Genomic DNA, 27,391 nt, shown 5'->3' on the forward strand with positions numbered 1-27,391 from the left:
ATTAACCAAAACACTCCATTCCTTGATAAAAGGTCCTATTTCTGCCTATCCAAAACCCAGGCCTGCTTCAGACTGAAAAAGGCAGTAGTATTTTTTTAACGTGGGTGGTTTCCTCTTTATTTCTCTGCCTAGAGCTGCTTTCTCCCCTTCCCCTGCCTGCTGAGATTCAAGGGTAGGAGCAGTGGAAGGAGAGTGTGAAGGATGAGTTGGCTCACTTAAATGGCATCAAGGCTGGTGGGCTTCACACTTTGAGCCTGCGCAGGGCTTCCCCTCTGACTGCTGTCTTGGACTCTCATGATCACCTTTTGAAGCGTCCCCTTCCCGCCAGCAGCTCCACTGCAGCTCCCAAGAGACAGGAGTTTCCCAGGCTGCCTGCACCCAGAGCCTCTCAGCTTCTTTTATTGTCAGTCCACCTAGCACACACTCCCCGCATCCTTTGACAGAAGCTCACTTGGATAGAAGAACCCCAAACTCCTCCAGACTATCCATCCACAGATCTCTGGCATATTTGTTCTGGAAGGAGGCCCCCCCCCTTTATAGTCCGGTTCTTGTCTTCTCCATTAGTTATTGGGAAGAGAGGCTTGTGCCACAAGGCACGGCTAATGCTCTCCCACAGGTTATCTTAATCTTCTCAGGCTGTATTGGGCACCTGTTCTTCTCTCAATTCCCAACTGCAGAGAGCAGAGAGGAAGCTCCCAGATCGGCTTCCCTCGAGCCCCTCCTCATAAGATTGAGGTCAAAGAGTGAGGATGCGCAGTTGTGGTTAGTGCTTTCTCCACAAGCAAAATGCCCTTAGCAAATTCTTCCTCCCTTTCACTTCTTGTGTACTTTCAAAATCACTAACAAGAGGAGGGATCCACAAGCAGCAATACCTGTCTTGGACCAGTTTCTTTGTAAACTCTATGAGAATCTGGCTTTGGAATTCTATTTCTTTTTTTTTTTTGAAGAAATCAGTTTATTATAATTAACTCAAAATCACATCAGAACAATGAAGACCACACAAACACCTCTCAGCCCCAACTCTATACCATCTCAGTGAAGTTGTATTAAGATCACAATACCCTCTTCCATGGCCACTCTGAGGCAACCATGAAATTAACAACAAGAAGTTAACTTATAGTTTTATACTCTATAGTGTCACTACCAATTACATTTCCATGTTAAATTAACTTGGTCATCAGAGGTGATTTTCCATTTCTTCAACTTGCACTTCATGGTTAAACTAGTCCATTTGCAATTCTGCACTGCTTCAGCACCTCATTGAAGCCCTCACAGAGCTTAGAATCATCCAGGTTCTGGGCACACTCCAAAAACTGCTTTCTTTCATAGGAGCATGGGCCACTAAGCTGCTGCTGCTGCTGCTGCTGCTGCTGCTGCTGCTGCTGCGCCAGCTGAGTTCCCTGGGGCTCCTGATAAGTGATGCCCGGCCTGGCAGGCTCAGCATTACCAGCTCCACTGAAGCCGCCAGTGATGGCATGGCCCAGTGCGTGCCCAACAGCAGAGTCCACAGCTACACCAGCGGCTGTGGATGCCATCTGGGCCATCAGCCCAGGCTGCCAGGGAGATGGGAATCATTTTATTTTAGAGCATCAGTCAAAAATGCCATGTAAGTAGTCTAGGATAGCCATATTTATTGATCTAATCACTATACTATGTGCTATTTTACATTATCTTATGGTATCTTCATTCAAGTTACATAAGGTAGATATTACTAGGCACATTTTACTAATCACAAAGTTGGAGGTGACAGAGCCAGAATTCAAACCTAGGGCCTTATGACTCTAAGATTCTTCATAACCAGTGGGTTTCCAGTAAAGTTTGAGTTGTTAAAGATGTGTCCACTTTAGTTGGGCACTGGTGGCTCACACCTGTAATCCTAGCTGCTCAGGAGGCTGAGATCTGAGGATCATGGTTCAAAGCCAGCCCAGGGAAGGAAAGCCTTTGAGATTCTTATCTTCAATAAATCACCAGAAAACCAGAAGTGACACTCAAGTGGTAGAGCGCTCACCTTGAGCTGAAGAGCTCAGGGACAGTGCCCAGACCCAGAATTCAAGCCTCAAAACTGAAAAAATAAAATAAAATAAAAAAGATATGTCTACTGCATGACCATAAAATGACATAATTTGCATATAAAAGCCTTTACTTTCATCTTTTTTAATTAAAAGCCCCTCCATAAAGAATACTGTTTCTTAAGTTAAAATCTTTTATGACCAATGAATCCTTGTACTCTCATCTGTCAAGTTACCAGTTCCACTGACTACAACTCTTGGAGAAAGAATAATTGCCCTATATTCTCAACATCTAATTTGATTCAGGTATAGAGCTTAGCCCATAATAAACTCCAGTGTATGGATTAAAAGGCCAACAAAAAATCTGAACAGCTATAAATAATATCACATCTGTCACAATTCATTTATTTACAGTGTAATGAAAATACTAAAAGTAGAAACACAGCAAAATATAAAATATACCTGAAATTTATACAAATTATTGGCCTGAAAGTCTAAGCTTTGCTAGTTATCAAAAAGAACAGTATAAAGTATAGCTAAAGTATCCAGCAAGCCAATAGGTCTATAATTGGGAGTGAGGAAAGGCTATTTTTAATTCTGCTTTTTAAAACAAGGTAAGACATCTTTTAGTTGGAAATTGAAGTAAGCTACAATAAACACAAATTGACCAATTTCATTTTAATGGACTACAAAAGATCTAATGGCTTTCAAGCTAGAGATTAAAGTTAATAGATGACTGAAGAGCTAAAGTATACCTTATTTTCTTAATAAGAGATGCAAATCACAGCAATTAAAATCACTTTGGCTATTGCTATTGGTCATAAAGAAAATACAAACAAATGTTTGCCAGATCTTTATAACTACAAATTTAAACCCTTAACTATGGGCTGCCAAGGGTTTCAAGAGTCTTAGAACTAAAGAGAAGGCAACTTGCTATTCCTTTTGTGGTTTGTTGTGACCTTTATTACTAATGAAACCTACTCTAAATCCTGCAGCATATAACTGAATGACAATACCTGTTCACTTTTCTTATACTAGAATACTCTGAGTCCAGACTGGTTAAGCATTTAGTATTTCAGCTGCAGAACTATATATGCTAATTATAGTCATCCATCGACAAAGTCAGTAACATTATGATTGAACCCAGTGACTAGGAATCCAGAGTTTACAATCATTACTCTCATTATGCTGTTTGACCTAGGAGAAAATATTAAGCTGATTAATCAACCGATTAATCTACCAGAACATGTCTAAGAATTATAATCTATTGCAAAGATGTAGGTACATATATGAGGAATACAATAAAGATCTGTTAAACATTGAAATCGTTCACCTATTTATGAACATTAACTTCTATTTGAACCATACACAACACAAGTCATCCAATCATTTGGCTACCGCCCTAACCAGAATTGGTCATTCTGGGAGCATCCTATGTCATTTAGATGAGATCTGAAACTGCAGTCCTATTTGTCAGACCCCATGCATTCATATGGCTGGAGACAGGAACAGCAGCCCAGCTACTGCTGAACAATAAGGTCTTACTTGACACCATCTCGGACAATAGAAAAGAGCTTGTCACTAAATAAAAGTCTTGTAAGATTTTGTCATATAGGACTTGAATAATTATAAAGTCAAGATATTCCAAAATTAGATAGTTAAAAAAGAGAACTCTCAAAACTAACTTTGGAACATAGCATAAATATAGATTTTGAGGCTGTGTCAGAAAGCCATCAAGATGCCTAGCCAGTGCAGTGAATAATATCAGTATAATAAATGGTTTGGCATTTTATAGATAACCAAATGGTTGATTGAGCAGATTTTCATCTTCTAGCAGGTCTTCTGGCCTCAGCTAGGCATAGCTTTATTCCTACTGACTGATACTAATCTGTTTCCACACTGAGTAAAACAATACGATTTCTTTCACTGAGCAAAGGATTGAAAATCAAGAACTCTCTCCACTCTAATCTTATTCTGCCAGTGATTTGTTCTTTGACCTTAGGCAAGGAATTTCATTTCAGTTTCCTTACCTAGAAAATGAGAATAATGATCTTATCTGTATGCCCCCACAGGGAGATTTTGAGTGTCTTTGTTCACAAAGAATGATAGATATTTCTAAAGTGCAATGTGTGAGTGTCGTATTACAATATCAGTACTATTAAATAGCATTGTCAACAAATCAAAGACAATTCCACCAAAGTAACATTTTCCACAGTAATAGCTACACAACAAGGTGTCTACCAAACATTTAGGGCTACTAATCCTTGATGACAGAACACCTACACATATAAACTCCTATCGATTTGCCTCATTTTTACGAGGTTTATTACAAAGGTAACACCAAGTTGAATAAAACATGTCATCTCTCATTAAACATGTTGCATCTCTCATTAAAACAGAATTTAAGACACATGCTTACTTTACACTGAATTTTTCCTGCACAACATATAGAATAGGACTCCAGTATGAGTAATTTTGAAAGGAGATAGTATATCTAACTTCAAATACTGGGCCAGGTATGCCTGTACTTCATCTACTTTGGAAGCAGAAGGAGGAGGATAACAATGCACAGCCAGCTTGAAAAGAAGTGTGAGATTTTATCTTTAAACAAACCAAAACAACAAGAACAACAAAAAGGCTAGGGGTATGGCCCAAGCAATAGAGCAATCACCTAGTAGTAATGAGCCCTGAGTTGAAACTCCATATATGTTTGCATATAGATAGATGGTTCCTATAGAAAGGTTATTGACTTCTAAGGGAAGAAGTCTTCTTGGACCCAAGGAAACAAACACAACTGATTCATTTTATGCATACAACTTAACTCGTCAGTCCAGGAAAGTACCTGGCTTCCATCCAGGTATGGTTAATATACTTTGAACACTGAGTCAGTAAGTTTTGCTGTTAAACTAATAGATTGAGTTAGGTTCAGATTCATTAAGAAAATGTCTATGTTAGTTGACTAAAGAAATAAAAAAGCTAGCCTACTTAAACAGTACAGGGTTGATAGCTCTCATGTCTTGGAAATTTCCAGGAAGTTAACTAGTCTAGGAACAATGTTTGTCAGAGGTATCTTAATCAGGCAAAACCTAACTATCTCCTCCATGTTATATAGCACCCCCCCATCCATTTCTGGCTCCCCGAATTGAATTCAGTTTAGCTGATCCATAAATTTTCAGAAGAGATTGTCAATTTTATCATTTTCTTGTCTTTCACCTAAGCAGATGAACACTTTTTCATTAATAATACATAATTGTAATATTTCACATCTTGTCTGCTAATTTACTTGAAAAATATTGTCTAGCACAATTTCACACAAAAGTAGTGTTTTCAATACTTGATTCTGCAAAGAACACTTCAGAAAATGACTTGATTTTTTATTCCTCTCAGAACTCCTAACTTCACTAGGTGTTATTAAGTACAATAAATCGAAAGAATTTAACATCCTCAGATTGTAATATCTTAGTGACTTGAAGAAAATCTTACACAGGGTTAACATATAATGTGACATGAGAATAGTACTTTCAGTTCTCACAACTGCCTTGAAGGAATTTATTGGAATGTTTAAATGAATTAATTTAATTACATCTATCCCTTGTTTTGGAAAGGTTCAAATGGTTGCATCAATTACAAAATATTGCAAGATAAAATTTAAAATCAGTGGATCTGGGGACTAGGACTGTAACTCAGTGACAGAGCACCTGTAAAATATGCACAAAAACCCAGGTTCAACCTCCAGCTCTTAAAAACTAAGATAAAAACCTAAGGTTCCTTTGAAGGAAATATAACAAAAGGTAAAGGACAGACTGATGACTCTAGAAACATGGCTAAATTATTTTATGTTAGGTATGCATCCAAGTTGGTGAGATGTTAGCAAAAGATTTGGCTCTGCATCTTTCCAACAGCTCATAGTAAGAAGGAAACATTTTCAGTTACCTAGTTCCCTGGATAAAATATCAACAAACTATTAGTCTAACATACACACACACACACACACACACACACACACACACACACACACACACACACACACACAACTATTTCTGGTATTAAAGGGAGAGAAATTTCTAATATAGAGCCTCAAAAAGAAATACATAGAAAAATGGAATAAGGAATATCATCAAAAAATTCCTAATAATAAATATGCCAGCACATTATACAGGATCAATTCTATGATGATCATTATTATGAACCAATTTCCAATGTGAAATTTAATCAAATAAGAGTTAAATGCATAAGATGTTGACTGTAGCATTTTTACATAATTACCAAATTGTAATAGTAAGTCTGAGAAGTAAGTCTAAATTGTAAAATCTGTGTAATTCTACAGATTATCTAGCAAAAAGAAGTGTATGCATATATATGCATGTATACACATCACATATATACATATATATAATATATTAAGTGAAAAATAGGCGGTTATAAGATTGAGAATGCAATTTCGAAGATGAAGATACATCTGACAACTCACATATCTTGGATTGTTAAAGAACCTAGATCATATTCCTTGTAGAAACCATAACTGCATATGGGCAAATATGATTAATTTTGTCAACATGAGGGCAGATCTCCAACTGACAGATTTTTGAGTATTTTATTTGTGTTCTAAGGCAACTCTTTCAAAGCTACATAGCTTTTAAAATAGAAGAACACACATAATGCCTCTGGGTTTTTTTTTTTAGGAAAGCAACATAAAAATTAACCAACTAAAGACAAGCTCAATCAAAATATAGTCTACTATGATACTGATACTGTTCGTGTAAAAAAGGCATGAAACTTATTTCTTTTGAATTCAGAGTTTAAAATCACAATTCATTTTTGTTTCCATAAGTCAGCAAGAGGTAATGTATTTCTCTTTTTGCTTTATCTGCCAGAAAAGCCCAGGATAAACCGACTTCTTAACCTAGATACTTATCTCCCATTAGAGACTAAACAAGATGTTGTCTATTGATTTTGTCTTTTTTATGTTTTAGTGTTTTATACTGTGCTTCAGCATTTTAAGCCAACTTAAAATATTTTGTAGATGAGGAAAATCTTACCCCAATTGAATGATAAATATTCAAATGCAGGATATGCCTATTAAATATAAGAACCAAATTCTAAAGAAATGAACCAAACTGCCTGATAGTGGAAGCTGTTTCTCTAGGATTTCTGCTCATGAAAGTTTCGAGATTTTTTTCAGAGTCTGTTAATAAAAAGACAAGGAAAAAAGAGAATATGAACTATGCACTACAAGAAAATCTCAAGATGCTTTAGTTTTTTTTTGTTTTTGTTTTTCCATGATGAAAAAAAAAATGAAGCCCAGTCTTAGATTCCAGCACTGCAAACAATTTAGATTACTCCAGACCACTAAATGCAGTAGTAGCAGATGTAGAAGTAAATAGAGCACCTCTCTTGCTTCTTAATATTTCACTGCATGTCTACTTAGATGACTGCATTCATTCCACAATTATTGCAACTGTTTATTTTCAATCTACTTCTACTGGACTTTGAGCCCTTTGATTGTGGGGACCATATCTTAAGAAAACGTAAGAGCACCCAGTAGGCATTAAATAAATGAATACCCCAGGGATGGATGGATAGATGGATGGATTCAAAGTCATTAAAGGGAAGCTTCTCCTTAAGATTATACAGATAATAGAGACATAGAAAGTGCTGCTCATTATAATTACATAAAATAGGAGCATAATTTTGCTTTTTTCTTCTTTTATGCTTTTACCTCCTCTGTATTTTACTTTTCACAAAATTGTTTAAGAAACACCTGCAGGTGGTTATAAGTTGGTTCTGTAGAGAAAAGGTATTGAAAGAAAGTCCCTGCCATGCTGAAACAAAGAGCAATATAAGTTTTCATCTCTGGTGTGCACAGGCTTTTAAGACAACGATTTGGTTCCCATGCCAAAATTTCCCATAGACTAATGCAAAGCACATTTCTAAAATGCATTATAAGTGACTTCATGTTTAATGAAATCCTGATAGTTATAAATCAGCAAATATGCACGTCATTTTAAATATTCAGTTTAAGATTGGAGCTACTATCTTATTAAGTTGTATTATAGTTACTTCATTCAATTTTATTCTATGAACACATATTTCATAGTAATCACCACCTAGAAAATAGATGTGTAAAATCATGACGTAACTTTAAACCCTAGTCAATCCTACCAATTGGCTGTGTTTTCATTTATAGCTCAAGTTCCTAGACGTTTTAAATCATATTTTTGTCAAGTAAAATCAGACATTTCCTCTTGCAAATTAACATACTGATCATGAAAACTGCATGTTGTTTTCTGGCATGCCACAAGAGGGAGCATATGTTTGACTGAACCCCTCAGGTGGCCTTATTACAAGAATGGGAAGCAGAAGCTGGCCAGCTTGGATTTTTAACTAAGGATCCTAGGCCACATTTATAAAATAAAGGGGGAACTGGCTCTCATTTTAATAGACAAAACTCCTTGATTGCCTTTCAATCAAGACTTAGCACCATGGCTTTTCAAAACTCTTTGCCTCTCCATTTCTCAAAACTTTTTTTTCTCTTTTTTTTCTACTGTGAGAACATAAGTTTGTTATCTAAACAAAAAACTAGATACAAGGATCAGTTCTAGAACTATGAAAATGTCATCCATAATGAATTAATCATGAGCACGTGTATAGTACCTACAATGCAATACCTTTGTTAACTATTCAGGCACACTGGTGGCAAAATGTGAGTAAACAATACACAGGTACATATTTTATTTTAAAGAGTTAAAAAATACATCACAGAATCCAGGTAGCTCATGCCTATAATCCTAGCTACTTAGGAAGCTGAGATCTAAGGACCATGGTTCAAAGCCAAGCCAGACAGTAAAGTCCATGAGACTTATATCCAATGTAAGCACCAAAAAAAAAGCTGGAAATGAAGCTGTGGCTCAAGTGGTAGAGTGCTAACCTTGAGTACAAAAGCCAAGGTCAGTGACTAAGCTAAGCCCCAGGACTGGCACATACAAAAGAAAGTATATTGCAGAGTTTCCCTATTGTTGATTTGAGGAGAATCATATGATTTTTCAAGGGAAGTTCTTAGTTCCAGACATTATCTGTACAAAAATATTAAGTTGTGCCCACTATTTTCCATAGATTTTCATTAATTATTAGCTAGAGTATTGATTTTTGTTTTGTCTCTCTTGTAATGCTATCCCCTATTAATCTCTTACAGAAAATCATTTGTTCTCTTTTCTGGGTTTCTTAAAGCACTGTGCAGATAACTTGATTATGACACTTAGTCTGATGTAACCTATTTATTTGTTTACCCAATGATTCTTCAAAGTAAACATAAATGAAACTTCTATGATGGATCAGTAAATGAATAAGTTGCTGAATAAAGTAAATGATTAAAAATTAGCTCAGAACAAACCTCCCAATAATTTTAAAAATTATTTTTCTATGCATTACTTTTCATCCCTGTGACAAAGTCCTGGTGATAAAAACAGAAGGTGGAAAATTTTTATTTTGGCTCAATTTTTCAGAGTATTATCTCATAATCAGCTGGCTCCACTGCTTTCAGGCTTATGGTGAGACAGAACATACTGATGGCAGGGTGTGGTGGAGGAAAGCTGCTCACCTTATGGCAGCCAGAAGCAGAGAGGAAAAGAAGGGCCTGGAGACAAAATGCAACTTTCAAAGTCAGGCCTCCAGCTCCCAACTGCCTAATAGCCCACTCAGCTATCAAGTCAAGGAACTAGTGAAGTTAGTGCCTCTAGGACCTAATCTCCTTCCCAAAGTCCATAATCTGGCAACCAACCCTTTAATACAAGTCACTGGAGCTGAAGAAAAGCACTTCATAGCCAAACCAAATTATATGAAAAGGAGAAGCAAGGGAAAAATTCAGGAGGATCTTTTTTAAACTATACAACCTCTGTAAGCAAATATTTTATTAAAAAAGGAAAAGGAAATTATCTGCATGCCAGACACTATGTTAAGAAAGTAAAATCAAAACCTTTTTTAAAAAGACAAGAAGTATAAGGCTTAACCATGCAATAGCCGTTGTGAATCTCTCAGGAAGTAAAGTATGATTTAAGGTTATGTGAAAGATCCAAGCTGGAAATGAATTTTGGTAAAACTATCAAAGATTGAAATGGCATAGTAAATAGGGAATTAATGTCATTTGTAAAGCAGAGCTATTGAAGGCTTTTGACTCTTCATGATAAAAGAAAAAAAAATGATGACCAAATTCAATGTATAATTCTCCTATTGTACATAATACAAATAAAGAGCTAGAAGTTTGGAAAGATTTGATTATATTTTCACTAATGGATTACATAATTGTATCATAGCACACAGCAGAGTATATATTACTTCAGAGAGTAATCATATCACATACATACTAATAGTAAAATTTTAGGGTTGAAATAGCATGAAATCTGCAAATACACACACACTTATGAATGTTGGAAAGTAAATGTCAGAAACTGTTAAAAGTTTGGTACAATTATATAACTTATCAGTCTTATAAGTAAAGTTAAACCAAAAAAAGTATGCCTTCAAACTTTATCAGAGAGAAAAAAAAGAAAAAAAATCTTTATTGGCTATATAAATTCATGGCGTTTAATGGTGTGAAGGAGAATTTTAAAGCCAACTCAATTTTCATTCTTCTGAAATTACTTTTTACCTGAATCTCATAGAATTCTTTAAAATATATACTTGATATTGAAGTACACTGGAAAAACACCTGAGGGATAGATATTTTTAATATATTTTGCTTGGGAAACTATGCCCTTTCAATCTGAAAATATGTTTTTTTACCTCAGGAATTTTTTCTTCTGCTCCATCATTACTGTTACCTGCATTTAATTATGCTAGTACATTTAAAGAGAACTCTCCACTTTATACACCAGCCTTCCTTACTTTCATCCCTCTTTCTTTCCTCCAGAGCTCCTCAGGCATGTACGATCGCCAGCTGTTTTTCGCATGGGAGACCATTTTGTTCACTGTGATGACTGTTATGCCTTATTTCACAGCATTTTTGTACTTTCTTGTGACCATAGTTTCTAATCAAATGTGTTCAAAATTGTTCTTCTGTTCCTTTTAGTGTATGTATTTTCCTCTCTATCTCCAGGTTATCATGTGTCATCTCATACAATTATTTTTTCCCAAGCAACTTTTTATATTAAAAAACTCTCAATAACCAAGAAGTTTAGATAATTTTGTGCTAAAGATTTTTAATTTATTTTCTTATCGGACTCAGATTTTAATATGCTTTGTCAAGTCAGGGTAGAGGGAATGCAATAGTGATTTTTCTTAGCATTACTACTGAACCCTCTTTATTTTTTTTTAAACAATATCTTTCTTTAATGACCCTTCGGAAATGGAAGCTTCTGAGCTGGCTCCATCCTCACCTTTATGCCTCAACCCTGGGACCGTTAGATGAAGTCCCTGCCTTAACCTGGAGGTAAAAGAAGGCTACCACTCTCCATTTTTTAAATCCTAGTCACTTATGAAATAAGGCTGAGGACAGGCAAAGGGATCTGGAAGACAGGGCCCAAGTCAGACCAGTCTGAAGATGTTGGAGTGATAAGACCCTTGAGCCAGCATGGTTGAGGGAAGTAATAGGAGACAGATCAACAGACAGACAGACAGACAGACAGACTCCTTAAGGTCCTGCCTGGGTGGTCATGGATACTGACATTCTCTTAATGATGAATTTTCCAGTTACTCTGAGATTCGTGTTTGCTAAACACTCCCTAAAGCCCCTTATCTGGAGCATCCCTGGGATCCCCCTGAGACCACCTGAGAGATGGAAGGACTCTGGGAACACTCAAAGGAAGGAAGCAGAGACCCCCACCCCACCCTGCTGCTCTATAGGACCATGAATCCAGCTGCATCTGGGCCCTACAGGTCCTGCACATCAATGATGAGGATCAATGCTGAAGTTGTTGGTTCTGCAGCTGTCATGGACCCAGACTAGGCCACGGCCATCCTCCATGTGGTGACCTCTGGCTTCTAGGAACTCGGTCTTCTCCTCCATGAACTCACTGTCCACCTCAGAAGGTTGGATTGTAGTTCTAAGGGCAGAGGGCCCCAGGCCAGGCTGTCACCTGGGTTCTGGTTCAAGGTCAGGACATTCAGCAGAACCTGGATCAAGCTGCTAAGACTCAAGGCAGCTTGGTTGGCTTCTAGGGCCAAGTAGGTCACACAGAACCTTTCTGCTGGTCACACCACAGTGGGCGGCAGGAAAGAGAGCAGGTGCTTTCCTGGCTGCACCGAGTTCTCCAGGCTGGGTATACAGTGGTTAGGAGTCCTGTTGGGCCAAAAGAAGTCCAGCATTTGGCTTCTAAGCAGGATTACAGAGAGGGTGATATGGCCACTACCAAAGGACCAGTTCATGGCCACAATAAAGTCATCAGGGCCCATAATCAGTACCTTGGAAGCTGTGGGAGCCCCATCCAGCTCATAGATGGCAGGAGCTGCCTGGGAGTCATTGATGTGGTCCTGGAGGTAGGCAGCTTCCACCTTGCTGAGCACATTGTCCACGCACTCAGTGATGCTTTAGCTGAACAGCTGCCTCTCCCTGCATCTGAGCCCTTCCTGGAGACATTCCTGCCATTGGGTCTCCCAGCACTGCCTGGCTCCTTGCAGGCCTGAGCTGGCTGAGGTACTGCAGGCCCTTGGTTCCTCTGTCCCTGCTACTTCCTAAAGTGGTGGCAATGTCACCCTGGAGAGGACTTCAGCAACTACAGCACCCTTGTGGAGAAGCCTGTATGTGGTGTGTCCAGAGGTCCCCTCGTTCTCAGTTCCCCACCCTGCATGCAGGTCCTGCTCTTATTAGTGCTCTCAATATCCTAGAGGTCTTCAGTCTCCCCAGCCTGGTATTCGAGAGCAGGTGTTTCCTTCACTGGGTGAAGACCTTCACTCTGAAGGTTGCATTAGCCCCGCATAGTAGGTCGGAAGATCTTCTATATGGTTCTGCCATTACTGAGCCCTCTTTTCTACAGAACACTGATGGTTTATCAATGAATTTACATTTAGGTCATAAATTAGGGGAGTGTGACATTGAGTATCTAGAATCTGATTACCTTTTTTATTCATCCTCAAATAAAAAGGAACTTGGTATATAGAAAAAAATTAAGACATGCACCTGTCTGTTTCCATTTGTTTCGTGGATATATGTTTCCCTCTGTTCGCACAGCAGAGCGGCTACTGACTCTAAAATATTTCCACTGTCTAGCAATCATACAGACTCTGCTATTCTCGAAGAGGGCCGACCTTCTTCTTCTCTCCTGGCATGAAGACTTCCAAGGAGACACACAATTCACTACTTCCCAGTTGCTATGATTTGTGTCCTTCTCCCCAAATGTTGAAGTCTAATTATCAATATGATGGCATTTGGAGCTGGGACCTTTGGATAATAATTAGGTTTAGAGGAGGTCATGAGGGTGGAAACTCCATGTATGGTTAGATTCATGCCCTTCTAGAAAAAGAAACAGACCAGAGCCCTATGTCTCTACCAATGAGGGGATACAGCTCAGGGCAGCCATCTGCAAACCACCAAGATGAGGAACGTTATTGAAACACCAACCTGGTCAACATTTTGTTAGATCTTGGGATTCCCAGTCCTAACAGCTATAAGCTGATGAATAATAACTTAAACTAAAAGCACTCACCTTCCCCAGTGACAACCATATCTTAGAAATGTCCTTCCTGCCTTGCTGTGAACCCTGCTGAATCATCTCCCCTCTCCTTCCTCTGAACAAACGCACCCAGCAATTGTGGAAGACAGCCTCTGACGAAGGTCTCGAAGGTCATGTCAGGCGCTGACACCCCTGGCAGACATAGATGCTGTTGAAACCTTGAAACTCTCTACTCAACAAACGAGTGCTCTCCCACCCCACCTCCATCTTACCTTGCTTCCAGCTGCCATGCCTGACTTCCTGTCTAATATTTAGAGAACCTGGTTGTAAGGATGTGTGCCATTTCCCCTTCAGCCAGACTTTCTTCCCAAATAAAACCTCTTGGTCTGTTAAGTTCACCTTCCCTGCTGTTTTTCTTTTCTAATATAAGCAACGAGTGGCTGTTGCCTACCTGTCCTCACGCTGACCCAGACAGCATTGCTGAATGGTGAATGCATGTTGAACCTAAAGAACGTGTGAACAAAACTCACCAGAGATCAGCATTCTTATTTCTTCTTTACTGAAAGCCTAGCTTTCACACACCAGTATGCAACACTATCATCACCAATGCAGCTTTGACTTTTTAAAATTGTTATTGTAAAGGTAATGTACAGAGGACTTAAAGTTACATAAGTCAGGTGATTACACATTTCTTTCTGAATTACGTCCCCTCCACCTTCCTTTTCTCTCTTCCAGTTTTTCCCTCCCATCCCTACCCACAAGTTGTATAGTTCATTTCAATATTGTATCTATCTAGTGAGTACCACTACTGCATTTACTGCCCTTTGTCCCTCCATTTCTGTGCAACCTTAACTGACATCCCATTTTCTGGGCTGGAAGCTGCTGTCCTGTTTGTTAGACAGAAAATGAAGGAAGCTTAAGGAATGCCAGGCCACTAAATCACTTCCACACAGGAAGGCAGAGGCCAACTGGCTTGCAGGTCTTACCTCCCTGGGCACACACTGAGTTCAGGTCAAAGCATCTTCCATCTTATCCTTGATAAGGATCACAACCCTCATCAGATGCCAAGGTCAAGTTCTTTCTGGCCATTTTCAACATTTCCACAGAAGCTTGGAAAGTATCTATCCATATACTAACAGATCATTGATGAATAGACTTAGTTTACAGTGCTATTACAATTTTTGAATATCTTAGCTAGGTTCTTGAATAACTGAATAGAAAGTAGGTAACTCCTTTCTTACTTAATAACAAATTTATTTGTATAGAGTTACATACAAAGGGAAATAATATACATCACTTCTTTGTTATAATTTCCCTAAAATAGCCTAAAGTCTCAATACAAAAAAGTGTTGTTAATAAACAAAACAAGATAACTAAATAAGATTTCAGTGAGTCAATATAAGAGGTTCACAGAGAATCAGAAACACACACACACACACATACATTCACATACACACACATACATTCACATACACACACACACACACACACACACACACACACACACAAAATCCCCATAAAGAATATTATGGCCTCTTGTCAAGTACCACAGGTTCATGTTTATAATCCTCAGGAAGCTGAGATCTGAGGCTCAAAGCTCAAAGCATAAGTTGGAAAGTCTATGAGTCTCTTTAATAAACCACCAAAAGACAGAAAGTGAATTTGTGACTCACATGGTAGAGCACTAGCCTTAAGCAAAAAAAGCCCAGGGATAGTTACAAGACCCAGAGTTCAAGCCCTAGGACTGGCACACAGACACACAGACACACACAGACACACACACACACACACACACACACACACACACACACACACACACACACAAGAATGTTATAATCTCTCATAAAGAATATTATGGATTTTCAGTAAAAGGTTTCTCCCTGAGCCAGTACCCAAGAGAAAAAATTATTTAGCTTCCACACCAGTGTATTTGTATGTACTGATACAAATGCAGATATATGTTCTACATAATAAAATGTTAATTTAACTTTATAGAGTATTTAAAATATCCCAATATAACTTACTAGTAGTAATGTTAAGAAAAGGCAGTATACACCATAACTCAAAAAAAGTCACATGCTATTATAGTCTATGATATTTGCAATTAAGCAGAACACATCTAAATTATGACTTTAATTAAAAGGCATTTTCTAAGATGGCACCAACATGTTTAAAATTTAATACATTTTATATGAGATACTATAGTCATTAACATAAAATTTCCTTTTTGCAGCCTGTGCACATTTTAACAAGCAACACATCTTTAACCAATATCAAAATGCTCCCAGAATCCATAGAAGTTTCATTAGATAATAAATTTTTAAAAATAATTTTTTCCAGACACTTAATACTCACTCCTAGTTGGGAAATACTTACATTCTTGGTTAATAGTAACAGAATTACTGACAAACTGCAGTAGCCACAGGGTCCACATTAATTTTAGAAGAATGAATGCGTGGCTCTGGAGACTGATAGTGAAAACACAGATCCTTTAGTCTCTGAGCTAGTCAGATTTGAATTCGTCATCCTATCTGAAAAGTTTGGGGGCATTCACGGTAGCTGAGCAGTTGGTGTCCAGTAAGTTGGGTCTAGACACTTTGTCATGCACAGAGGTAGAGGGCCACACAAACAAGTGATATCTGTTCCCAATCTGCCCTTTCTACAAAGAAGAGAGCAGATTTTCTACCTAGGGACCAAAAAAAAAAAACCCTGACTTGTCAAAGTGTGAAATTGTTTTTGTAAAGGAAGTCTGAAACACAACAGATAGGGGGATTATTTGTGATCATGATCTACACAACCCAGACTTAAGAAGCTTAAGGAAGTGACATGACCTTGCCTATCTTTCTTTGCTCTTATAAAATGAAGAGGTGAGCATCGAAGTGTCTACTTGCTTTATAAAACTACTGGAAAACTTAAGGTAGGAAAAAGCATGCAACAAAACCCATAAAACTGTTTTTTTTCTGGCCAACGAGTTTATAATCTGGTTCAAAGAGCACATGTTCACTCACAGTGAAAGAGTCACTCACAAATAAGGGAATCTTTGAACACATCTGTCTAATATGAAAGATGCATACAAGGTCAATGTGAAAGGGCAGGTACATATCTTCCCTAAGGAAATTGTTGTTCTCATTACTTTTAGTTGCTGTGAAAATCTATTTATACAGCATGCAGAAAGATCAACAAAGCCATATCATTCTGAATCATCCATATCATTCAGGAAGTTGTTTCATATTACTCTGGCCAATTCCAAATATCAAAGTTCCCCTTAATAAAGACATAATTGTGCAGCTAAGAGATATCACATACATAAATCACGCAAATGACATTCTTTCTATAAAGAAAATTCTACCGTTTGTGCAGTATTTCTAGCAATGGCAGTCAATCACTTAGAAGGATTTAAAAAATTATTTGGCTTTAAAAATTCTTGTGTATTCATTTTAAAATTTAAAAATTAAAATTTAAATGATGTTACTATAGGAGCTTATTTTCAAGAAAAGACTTTACAGAAACCTCAATTATAATTAAACTTTTGAATACTTCATGGGCCCTACATGGTTCATTATACAAAATGATAACCATGGAAAATTCTCTGATGGAAATCAGTAGACACAATCCTGAAATTTTGCTTTTGAGGGCTGTCCAATTATTCTCAATTAAACCAAGTTAAATGTTTTAAGCAGAAAGCCAGACACACAGGCCTCATACTTGTAAGCCTGGCTACCCTAGAGAGCAGAAAAGTCTAGGAGACCATTACTTCCAGTTACCCAGTACAAAAAAAAGGCATACTAGAGGGTTGGCTCAAGTGGTAGAGCACCAGCCCTGAGTAAAAAGCCAAGCAAGAACATGAAACCCTAAGTTCAAGCCTCAGTACCAGCATATACAGAGGCACACATGCACACACATACATACATACACACACACAGCCTCAAAACCTATCTTAGGTTATTTCTGTGATCCCTCCTCTTCTGTAGTTCATGCTCTACTGTAGACCTCTTTGAGCTAAAGCTATCATTGCTGCTCAGTGACTCAGGCCAGACATCTGACAGCTTTTCTTCATTTCCTTTACTCCATTTCTGATCAATCACCGATTGATGTTTGTAGTATTGCGTAGATATTTCTCAACTTTATTTCCTCCTCTCCATTTCTCCTTACTATATCCTAGATACGACTAACATTTAAGACACAAAGGACTTAATCTAGGAGCTCTCTCCAGACTGCTTGCAAAGTACTCCATGGTGCAGACCCACCATGACCCCAACCTCAGCATGAGGGGCTACATCTGAACCCAGCTTCCTGTAGGTCCCTTGGTTGCCTCTATTGGGCAAAGGAAGCTTCAATTTCCCACTGCTTCTAGAACCTATGGATTCTAAAGTTTCTAAATAATCCTGAAAATGGTCAATAGTAAAATCAGCCTGCCTTAACACTAAAGCAGGCTTTTCATTCCAAATCCTAAGGCTACTCCCAAATTTTCCAGGTTTAAAAAAAAAAAAATAGCTGGGAACCATTGTGCTCAATGAACCATTGAGCACAATGGTTCCCAGCTACAATCCCAGCTACTTGGAGACACAGATTGAGAGAACTGTGGTTCAAGGAAAGCTTGGGGAGTTGGGTGGGATATTAGACCCTTATATCAAGCAATAAACTGTGTATGGTAGATCATAGTGTAATCCCAGTGCATGAGAGATCTAAATGGGTGAATCACACTCCAGGTTGGCTTGGGCAAAAATGCAAGTCTTTATTTTTAAAAATAACTTAAACATGGCATGGCTCAAATGCAAGAGCACTGGGTAGCAAGCACAAGGCCCTGAGTTTAAACTCCATTACCACCAAAAGAAAAAACATCTAAAAGAGCAGAGGAACCTTCCTGCTTTGGAGGATGGCCTGTGTGAAGCAGAGAATTCAATTCACATGCAGAACAATGAGACTGGGGTCTATTGTCTTTCTCTTCAGACTCGACTCACTTTGAACCTGTGATTTCAGACATAGTCAGAGATGCCAACTTGTGTTTTCTCCTCTCACTTCTCCCCAGGCTGATGTCTACAAATCTCTCATCTACCCTTCACATGAAAGATAACTGCCTAAAACAGAACGGACCAACCAATTCCTCCCCAAAATGCTGGAACAAGGTCCAAATTCCTCATTCTAGCTTCAGCTTTCTACATAACTTTCTATTTATCCTGTCCATCCTACACACACACATACACATGCACACATGCATACACACACACACACACACACACACACACACACACACACACACACACACACACACACACACCTGAAACATCCTCCACTCTTGCCACCATTCCACACACACCAGATGTACTCCTAACACCGTGCACATGGGTTAGCCAGAAACAACTATTCTCACATTGCCACCTTGTAACAAAAAATGGCACAACACACAAGTCCTCTCCTCCAGGAAGCCTTGTTTGGCACTCCCTTTAAGACTTGGCTCCTGGCCACTCTTTGTTCACAATAAGACACTATTACAGTCTTCCAGATTGAATTCAGAGATGGTTCCTTGCTGAGCTCTACTACCCTTTATCTAGCAGAGGGTAGGCACATAGTAAGTATTCTGAATGTTTGTTGAATCTATAACCAACAACACCAGCAAGTAACATCAGCTCCTCACGCACTTGTCAAGGAGATTTTTTTTCACTTGTGATCTCCATTTCAGTCTATTACTATTGGCTCTTGAAAGGATTTCACTGAGGGAAAACTTGGAAGTTCTATATTGCTCCATAGATTTTTACACATAGAGTTGCCTAGAGCAAAATGACAACAATACACTATGGAAAAATCTTTTCTGAAACTCTCACCAGCTCAGTGATGACCCTCTACTGCACATCCTTAAAGGGTGCTTTAAACAGGAATAAAAATACTTCATAGGACACCAAACATCCGATTACCATTAATGGTTAACAGCAGTAATAATTTCCTTTTACATAATTGATTGATACCAGAAAATAGCCAAATCTGTTGAAATACAGTCAGAATTTTATTTTATTTTTTTATTAAAAAAGCAATTCGCTCCCAATGACAAATAATAGTAAGGCCACTAAAACTGCCTGTCAGGCATTTAATGAAGACAGATTCTCTGGCTACCACATATAATATGTAATATCCAAAAGCGGCTGCCGTAATTCACAGCTAATTAGTGTCTTGTGGTTAGGAGAGGTGTCATGGCCCCAACTCTCTTTTCTGATCTCTTCAGACCTCACAAAAGCCTACAGGCATTCAAGGATCACAACAACCCAATTAGTACCTACCCCACCCTTGGGCTGCTGTGTCCGGGAGCCACCCCACCATCAATAAATCATGCTTTCTCATGAAGCTCTTCTCTGACAGCTGCAAGCCATTGCTGCCCAACGAATAAAGACAATATTTCTAAGGAAAATTCATGTGGGAAAGACAGAGATTGAAAAGGGATATTATTTGCTTTCCTTTAGCAACAGAGCAGTCAGCAAAATTGAAGACCATCAATTCTGACTGATTAAGGAGACAACTGCACTAAGAAATAGATCTATGAGTGAGACATCTGAAGATCCTTAGTGATAATCAACAGTCAGCAATTGGATTGTTTGTTTGTTTAATGTAGATAAATTGAAGACCTTTTTCTTCCCATCTTTTCCCCCTAAATCCTTCCCTCTGGCTAATAAGAGAATTTCCCTTTCACTAGGACATAATAGGATGTATTTACTTTATCCTCCAGTGAATACACAGCAATCAGATAATTTGTTTGAAAGACTAAATTGTTTGACTTCACTGAAAAAGAATCTATAATGATATGCTGGTCTCTAAGCAAGGCCTACAAAGCTTCCTAAATCCATAAGCAAGCTCTAGAGTATTCTCCACACATTGCAGCCAATATCCTCCTAATTTTCTTCTAAGCCTGCAAAGCTGTTTTGTTCCAGCATATTCTTCCTAGACAGGGTTCTGAGCAGTCACTGTAGCCTGAGCATTATTCAAACATGAGTCAGGTAATTCTACATTTAGTTTGTTCTCCTGGTGGGAATATTATTCTTCTATATTTTAATGCTTCTCTGAAACATTTAATCCAGCTTTTGGCTAAATAACTACCACCAAATTTGATATATGAATATTGGGAAAGGCATACAAACAAACAGGAATGCAGTTAGACAAGAAATTCTCTTATAGCTCTTCTTATTAAGCACAGAGAATTCAAAAAGGTTCAATATCTTCCTCTGAAAACAACATTTTCATGGAAATAGTCAAATATATATCTACAAGGATGTTCACTGTATCATACATATTTTATAACAGCAAAATAACTCAAAACTGTTTTAAGTATTAAAGATGAAATAGGTCAAATAAAATGATGGTACAGGCATGCAATGGGAAACTATGCAGTCTCTCACAGCAAAATATAGAAATACCAAAGGGCATGCAAAAATATTTACAGGATAATACAAAACAGAAATTAAAATTATGAATGCTGGATCATATCACAAATACACAATTACGTGCATGTGTGTTAATGTAGGAACTCACACGTTTATATTCTAAACACAGTCTAGACAGATGTATATAGTTCATGATATACAAAATGTCCTCAATTTCTTTTCAGATGTATGGGAGTGAGAATGTGTGTGTGTGTGTGTGTGTGTGTGTGTGTGTGTGTGTGTGTGTGTGTGTGTGTGTGTAAATAAATAGAGGTCAAGTGCATGAGATATATATTTTTTAAGTGCATGAGAAAGATATTTTAATATTTAAAATTTCCTCAGAAATGATACTCTAGAGTATTCTTCTCTGAGCTGTTCTGTTTATCTGACATTTTATTTTATTCATGACTAGAAGTCATTATAACATCACCTGGCTTGGTACAGATGTGCACTATTGTGAGGATCCAATTTGAGTCGGGAAAGGCAACACCACCATGACAAGCCAGGCAGAGAGCATAAGGTACACAAAATAATGCAAGATAAGCATTTACTGCAAAGCAACAGGAATGAAAGAAAGTAAAACCTCTTCTCCTACAAGGCTTATATCTGCTAGAGAAGCAGAATACTTGCTTGAAGAGGGTGACCATGTAAATGGCAGGCCTACACAGTATAAAGAGAGAACATTTCACACCTAGAGAATTTAATTTTTAAAAATACACTACAGAATTGCAATAGAACTAAAAACACAGATTTTAGCAAGGCTATACCTGTGCTGATGGCTCATGCTTATAATCCTAGCTACTTGAGAAGTGGAGATCTGGGAAATCAAAGTTTGTGTCTATGCACAGAAAGTTACCAAGATCCTTTTCAACCCACAGCTGAGTACAGGGGTAAGTATCTGTCATCCCAAGCTACATAAGAGACTGAGATTGGGAGGTTCACAATTCTAGTTCAGCCTGGACTGAAAAGTTTATCACAGGCCTGGGAAGGTGGCTCAGTGGTAGAGTGCTTGCCTTGTATGCATGAGGCCCTGAGTTAGGTTCCTCAGCACCACATAAGCAGAAAAATCCAGGAGTGGCACTGTGGCTCAAGTGGTAAAGTGCTAGCCTTGAGCTGAAAAGCTGAGGGACAGCACCCAGGCCCAGAGTTCAAGCCCCACGACTGGCAAAACAATAAAAAATAAATAAGTTTATGACATTCTATCCTCATGAAGGAGAGCTGGATGTAGGGTGGTGCTGTGATTTCAGAAATGAGGAAAGCCCCAAGTGGGTGAATTGTGGCTTAGACTTGCACCCAGGTTGGAAGGGATACCAAGCTCAAAAAGAACCAGCAAAGAACAGGGCAGGCTGGAGGTGTGGCTTAAGCAATAAACTACCAGGTTAGCAAGCACAAAATCCTGTATTCAAACCCCAGTGCCACCAAAAACAATGAATAAAAGCTAATTACTTAAGTAATTAATACAGAAAGAAAAGAAATAGGAGGAGAGAGCAAGAAGACCATGAGAAAACAATCAGCTCCCCAGACTGAGGGAAAGAAAACAGAACTCGACAAGACAAGAATCCCTAGATCCGTGTCTGTGACTTTGTACTTACATCATATCAAAATGGCTCACAGCCTCAATGGGAGCAGAAACCTTGAAACCAATACAGTAAATGTAGGGAAAATACTAGAACTCATGCATATATGCAGAATAGAATTTCAGGGGTGCAGAAAGTAAGAGGGAGAACTGGCAAACTGGCCACATCAAGCTTCAAAGCTGCTGTACAGAAAAGATATAATTTCAACCTACAAGGAAAGCTTACAGAATAGGAGATGACTTTGCCAACTCTCCATCTGACAGAGGTCTAATAAACAGAATACACAAGGAGCTCAAAAACTAAAACCCCAGAGAATCAATCATCAAATTAATAAGCGGGCAAAGTTGCTGAACGGAAGTCCATGTTCAATAAACACATGAAGACATGTTCAACATCCCTGACCGTAAAAGAAATGCAAATCAAAACGACATTATTCCATCTCATGCCAATAACAACTGTCATCAAGATCACAAACAGCAAAAATGCTGGCAAGGTTGCAGAAAGAAAGACACCTATTATACTGTTGTTGGGGATATAAATGAGTACAACTACTATGGAAATTGTGCTTACTAAACACTACATTTATCCAAAAGATGACACATCAGGACAAAACAAAGGCAACTGTTCATCACAGCATAGTTCACAATAGCCAAGTTATGGAAACAGCCCAGAGGCCCCACCACAGATGAATGGATTTTTAAATGTGCTATAAATAGACAATGGAATTTTTATGCAACCACCAGGAAGAAAGAAATTATATCATTTGCAGAGAAATAGATGGATCTGGAAAACATTATACTTAGTAAGTCAAACCCAGAAAGACAAAAAAATGTGTGTTTTCTCCCATATATGAACCTTAAATCCATACAATCACACATAGAGGCATATGCCTACTTACACCATTCAGTTAGCTAATGTATAGTATAAAAAGGAATGGATCTCCATAGAGTAACAGCTAGCAGACAGTTTAACAAAATGACTACCAGACGCTGAAATAAATGGTAAAGGAGGGACAGTAGTGGGAGTGAGGGTGCATGAATGAAAAAGGGAAACAGGGAACAAGTACGGCAAGAATACTCAATGTTACTATATATGATAAAGGAAGTTTGGAATCGCACCAGGCAGGAGTTGGGGAGTGGGGAGCAGGGGAAGAAACAGACAGGCTGGGAGAGAATGATAGAACTGATGACCCTGAATAAGAGGCCCTGAACACTTAAATGGACAGAATAAATTGGAATCTGCTTGTACAGCATGTTGAAGTTCAAGAGAAAAAGATTAAATTAAGAGATCAAGACCATAAACACTCAAACCCATACTGGAATCTCACAAAACAATGCCCATACCTGAGAGGGAGAAATCTCCTGTCTGGCTTTCACTTTCTCTGATTAGGAAGGCACCTGTACGGTTTTCTGAATATAATAGTTGCTTTTCTGCATCTGTTCTTTTGATTGCTCCAAAGAACCACCTAAAAGAAAAATACATAAACCTTGATTAACCAATCAATGTTCTTTTCTTAAGGAGCAAGAAGCTTGGCAAGAAAGTATTCTAACATTCAGCAATACTCGATGCTCTTCAGTGAAATTACTATAGATCCAAATGGTAACTTTTGACACTTGAGATCATTTATCAGCATCAGGATGTCAGTAACCCAAATCAGAATTCATAAAAATAAATTACAAAGTGGGAATTGTCTAATATCCATTCTACATTCCTTCTCATTTCTGCATTTGGTCTGTTGGCCTTGAAATGTAAGCCTGCACATTACAGACTCTAAATTCCCCAGTCACTATTAATCTGTCTACCAACACCTCAGCTAGCATGTTCAGAGCAAACATGCCAATTAAAGTATACATGTGCTTCATATTAACATGGGAGTATGAAACTCCGCTTTTCCAGACAGTAATTCCCTTCTTTCCCCACCTCCATTCCTCCCGAGACAACTATAATATATGATTCTGCATTTTAAGAGACATTTATTAAAATAAATGAAACACTGAGCAGTGGAGAGATTGTACACAGGCTAATTTCTGCCTTAGGACATATCTTCTTGGTGCTTTACTCTTTATCTTGTCTTTACCTTCATCCTTCCAGAAATATGAGTCAGATACTGAACAGGCAAATTCATGAATGTGATCAACTGAACAAAAAAATGATAGCTCTTTAATATCAGAGCCAGTTAAAAGTGGACCAGGTTGGTGAGACCAGTGTAATCTAATAACAGGAAGCTGAGGTATCATTTTTTCAAAAATGGCCCCTTGCTATGGTGCCATACATCATTACATCGATACTGTTAAGGATTTCAGGTAAAACACAGGTTTTTTCAGGTGTCTTCTTTACAAGTGGTAACTCCCCAAGGGAGGAAATATAGACTTGTGGAAGGAAATATTAGGAGAGGAGAAGAAATGCTAGCCATCAAATATTTACACAACCCATTGCCCTTTGACAACTTTCATGTCATAACACTAGAGAATAACTGTAGTAAAGCAATGAGTGAAATCCTTCAGCCATTTGACTTTGTCAATACAAAAGAATTTATAGTCAATCATAAGTCCAGATAAATAATACGGAACTTTTATTGTGAAAATACCATACAGAGGAGTTACAATTACATGGGCAAGATAATGAGTACATTTCTTATCAAGCATTGTAGCCTTCTCCTTTGTTTCCCCTTCCTATCCCATCTTCCCCACCCCACCCCACCCCCTGCCCCCTCATCTCCCACTCCATGGCCAAAGTTGTAAAGTTCGTTTTTCAACATAATGACTTGTATATCTCGTTGTTGCAATGGGTCCACCTGCATCCCTATTTAAACAAGTTGTTTTTTCCCTTCCCCTCCACAAATTATACCAACATCAAATACAGTGAAAGCAGGGGTTATACTGTGGGAGAGGGACATACAAAGCAACAAAGAAATTATCTTATATTTTAGAAACAATCACATGAAAAAAAACATTTGAAAACTTATCTTGGGGTTCATTTTGCCTAACATCAACTTATCTGACCTTTTCTGCTTGACTCAGACATATACTAGTTATTACAAATAAGGGAAACCATGGGGCCTATGTTTCTTTGGACCTGGCTTACTTCACTTAATATAACTTTTTCCAAGTCTTTCCATTTAATATGGAACATTTTTAATACCATAAAACCTTCCAAGATGTCCTGAAAATTTACTCTGGACATAGTTATATCATGGCCAAAAGTGATATGCAGAAGTTTTATGTGGCTCATAATTGTTAATGCAAGAGATGCTTGGAAGTTCCTATCTAGTAAGCTACACTGGGGACATACACAGGATTTTCGGTGACCTAGATTGTTCTTAGGCAAAGAAAAACCTATCCTAAGAATTATAAGGTAAATAGTGCCAAGATAGCTCAATGTAGAGATCCTGCCTTATACGTTTGAGGCCTGACTAAGCAAATGGAAAAGTAAAATTGCTATAAAATGTGTGTCCAATTTTTACTCTTGAAAATTAGCTTGAAATTTATTGTGATGTCTGCTTCTACATATTTATTTATAACTCCATGTGACACTGAGGCATGTATTGGATACCATCAAGGCCCTGTATTTTTTTAAAGTTTGATTTAAATAAAATTTTAAAAAATTCAAATCTTCTTGACAATTGATGGGTGCTAGAGAATTACACTAATAGTAATGCACCTAGAAGGAAGTGAAAGGAAAAGAACTGAAAAGGAACATGATAATATAAATATAAATGTCTATACTTATTAAGACTTATCTCTACTAATGATCAAGTAACACCCATATTAACTCTTATCATGTTGGAGCAGGCAACTACTCAAAAAATCTCAGCCATTTAAGACAATAAAGAATTGCTTTTTTTTGGCCGAATGTCTATTTAGGGTCATCTGGAGCTCTGCTCTGGAACTTTACTCTCAGATTTTCTATCTCCATGTGTCCATGAATCTGAACCAAGACTGGAAAGTGTGGTTAATCAATCATAGGCTGCTTGCTAGACCTTCAGTTTGAAGCCTCTATTCATGAGGTAAGTCATACAAAGACAGCAGAAATGCAGTCCCACCATTACCCCAGGAGGCAGAGAACTAGGAACAATTGGGGCGCTGAACTAGTTGCAGTGATTCAATCTATAGACTATGATTGGCCCAACTAAAATCACATAAGGCATGGAACATTCCAGTTGGCATGGAAATATCCATAGGAAAATAGAAATACATCATTCCTATGCCTGCAGAAATAAAAGAACACAAGAGCATAATTTTAAAAAAAATCTCAAATTGACCCAAACATAAACTATGGGTAAAAGGATGCAATCATGAACAAATGGGGCAAATGCCATCAATAATCCTTATGAAAAAAATATACAAACATTGTCTACAGTATATATGATAATTTCAAATAATTTGCCTTTGGACTAGTGCAAAGATACATAAATTTAAAGGGGAAATGTTGATAATATTTATTGCATCACCATTTACACTTCTGTATTATAAGATTACCATTTAGAGACATTAAAAGATAAGCCTCAAAACTTGAAAAAATACATGCAAGGTAGATATATAAAAATAGAACTGTTATTCAGATTACATTAAAATCTATATTCAATAAAAGTCAAAACAGTGGAAAAATTGGCAAAAGATATAAGTGGACAGTTTGGAGAAATAGATCACAGCCTCTGTGCTAGAAATTAGGTATTATAGTGAAAACTACAATTAAATCCAATTTTACACTTTATCTCATGTATTGGGAAAATGCATATTGGGAAAATATGAAACATAACCTTTATACAACACTAGTGACATTATAGTTTGGTACCA

General features: G+C 37.9%; 1 protein-coding gene and 1 pseudogene across 1 annotated transcript in view; both read right to left on the reverse strand.

The window, feature by feature from the left end:
* Positions 1-27,391, reverse strand: part of Frk (fyn related Src family tyrosine kinase) — an 87,595-nt gene that overhangs the window by 20,819 nt on the left and 39,385 nt on the right. The window contains exon 2 of the mRNA XM_069986952.1: positions 23,939-24,060. Within this exon, the coding sequence (XP_069843053.1) occupies positions 23,939-24,060 (122 nt within the window). The remainder of the gene's footprint in view (positions 1-23,938; positions 24,061-27,391) is intronic.
* Positions 1,143-1,559, reverse strand: LOC138803142 (coiled-coil-helix-coiled-coil-helix domain-containing protein 2 pseudogene; annotated as a pseudogene).

Source organism: Dipodomys merriami, unplaced genomic scaffold (genome assembly GCF_024711535.1).
Source record: "Dipodomys merriami isolate MVZ:Mamm:240054 unplaced genomic scaffold, mDipMer1.0.p SCAF_335, whole genome shotgun sequence".
Taxonomy (NCBI): domain Eukaryota; kingdom Metazoa; phylum Chordata; class Mammalia; order Rodentia; family Heteromyidae; genus Dipodomys; species Dipodomys merriami.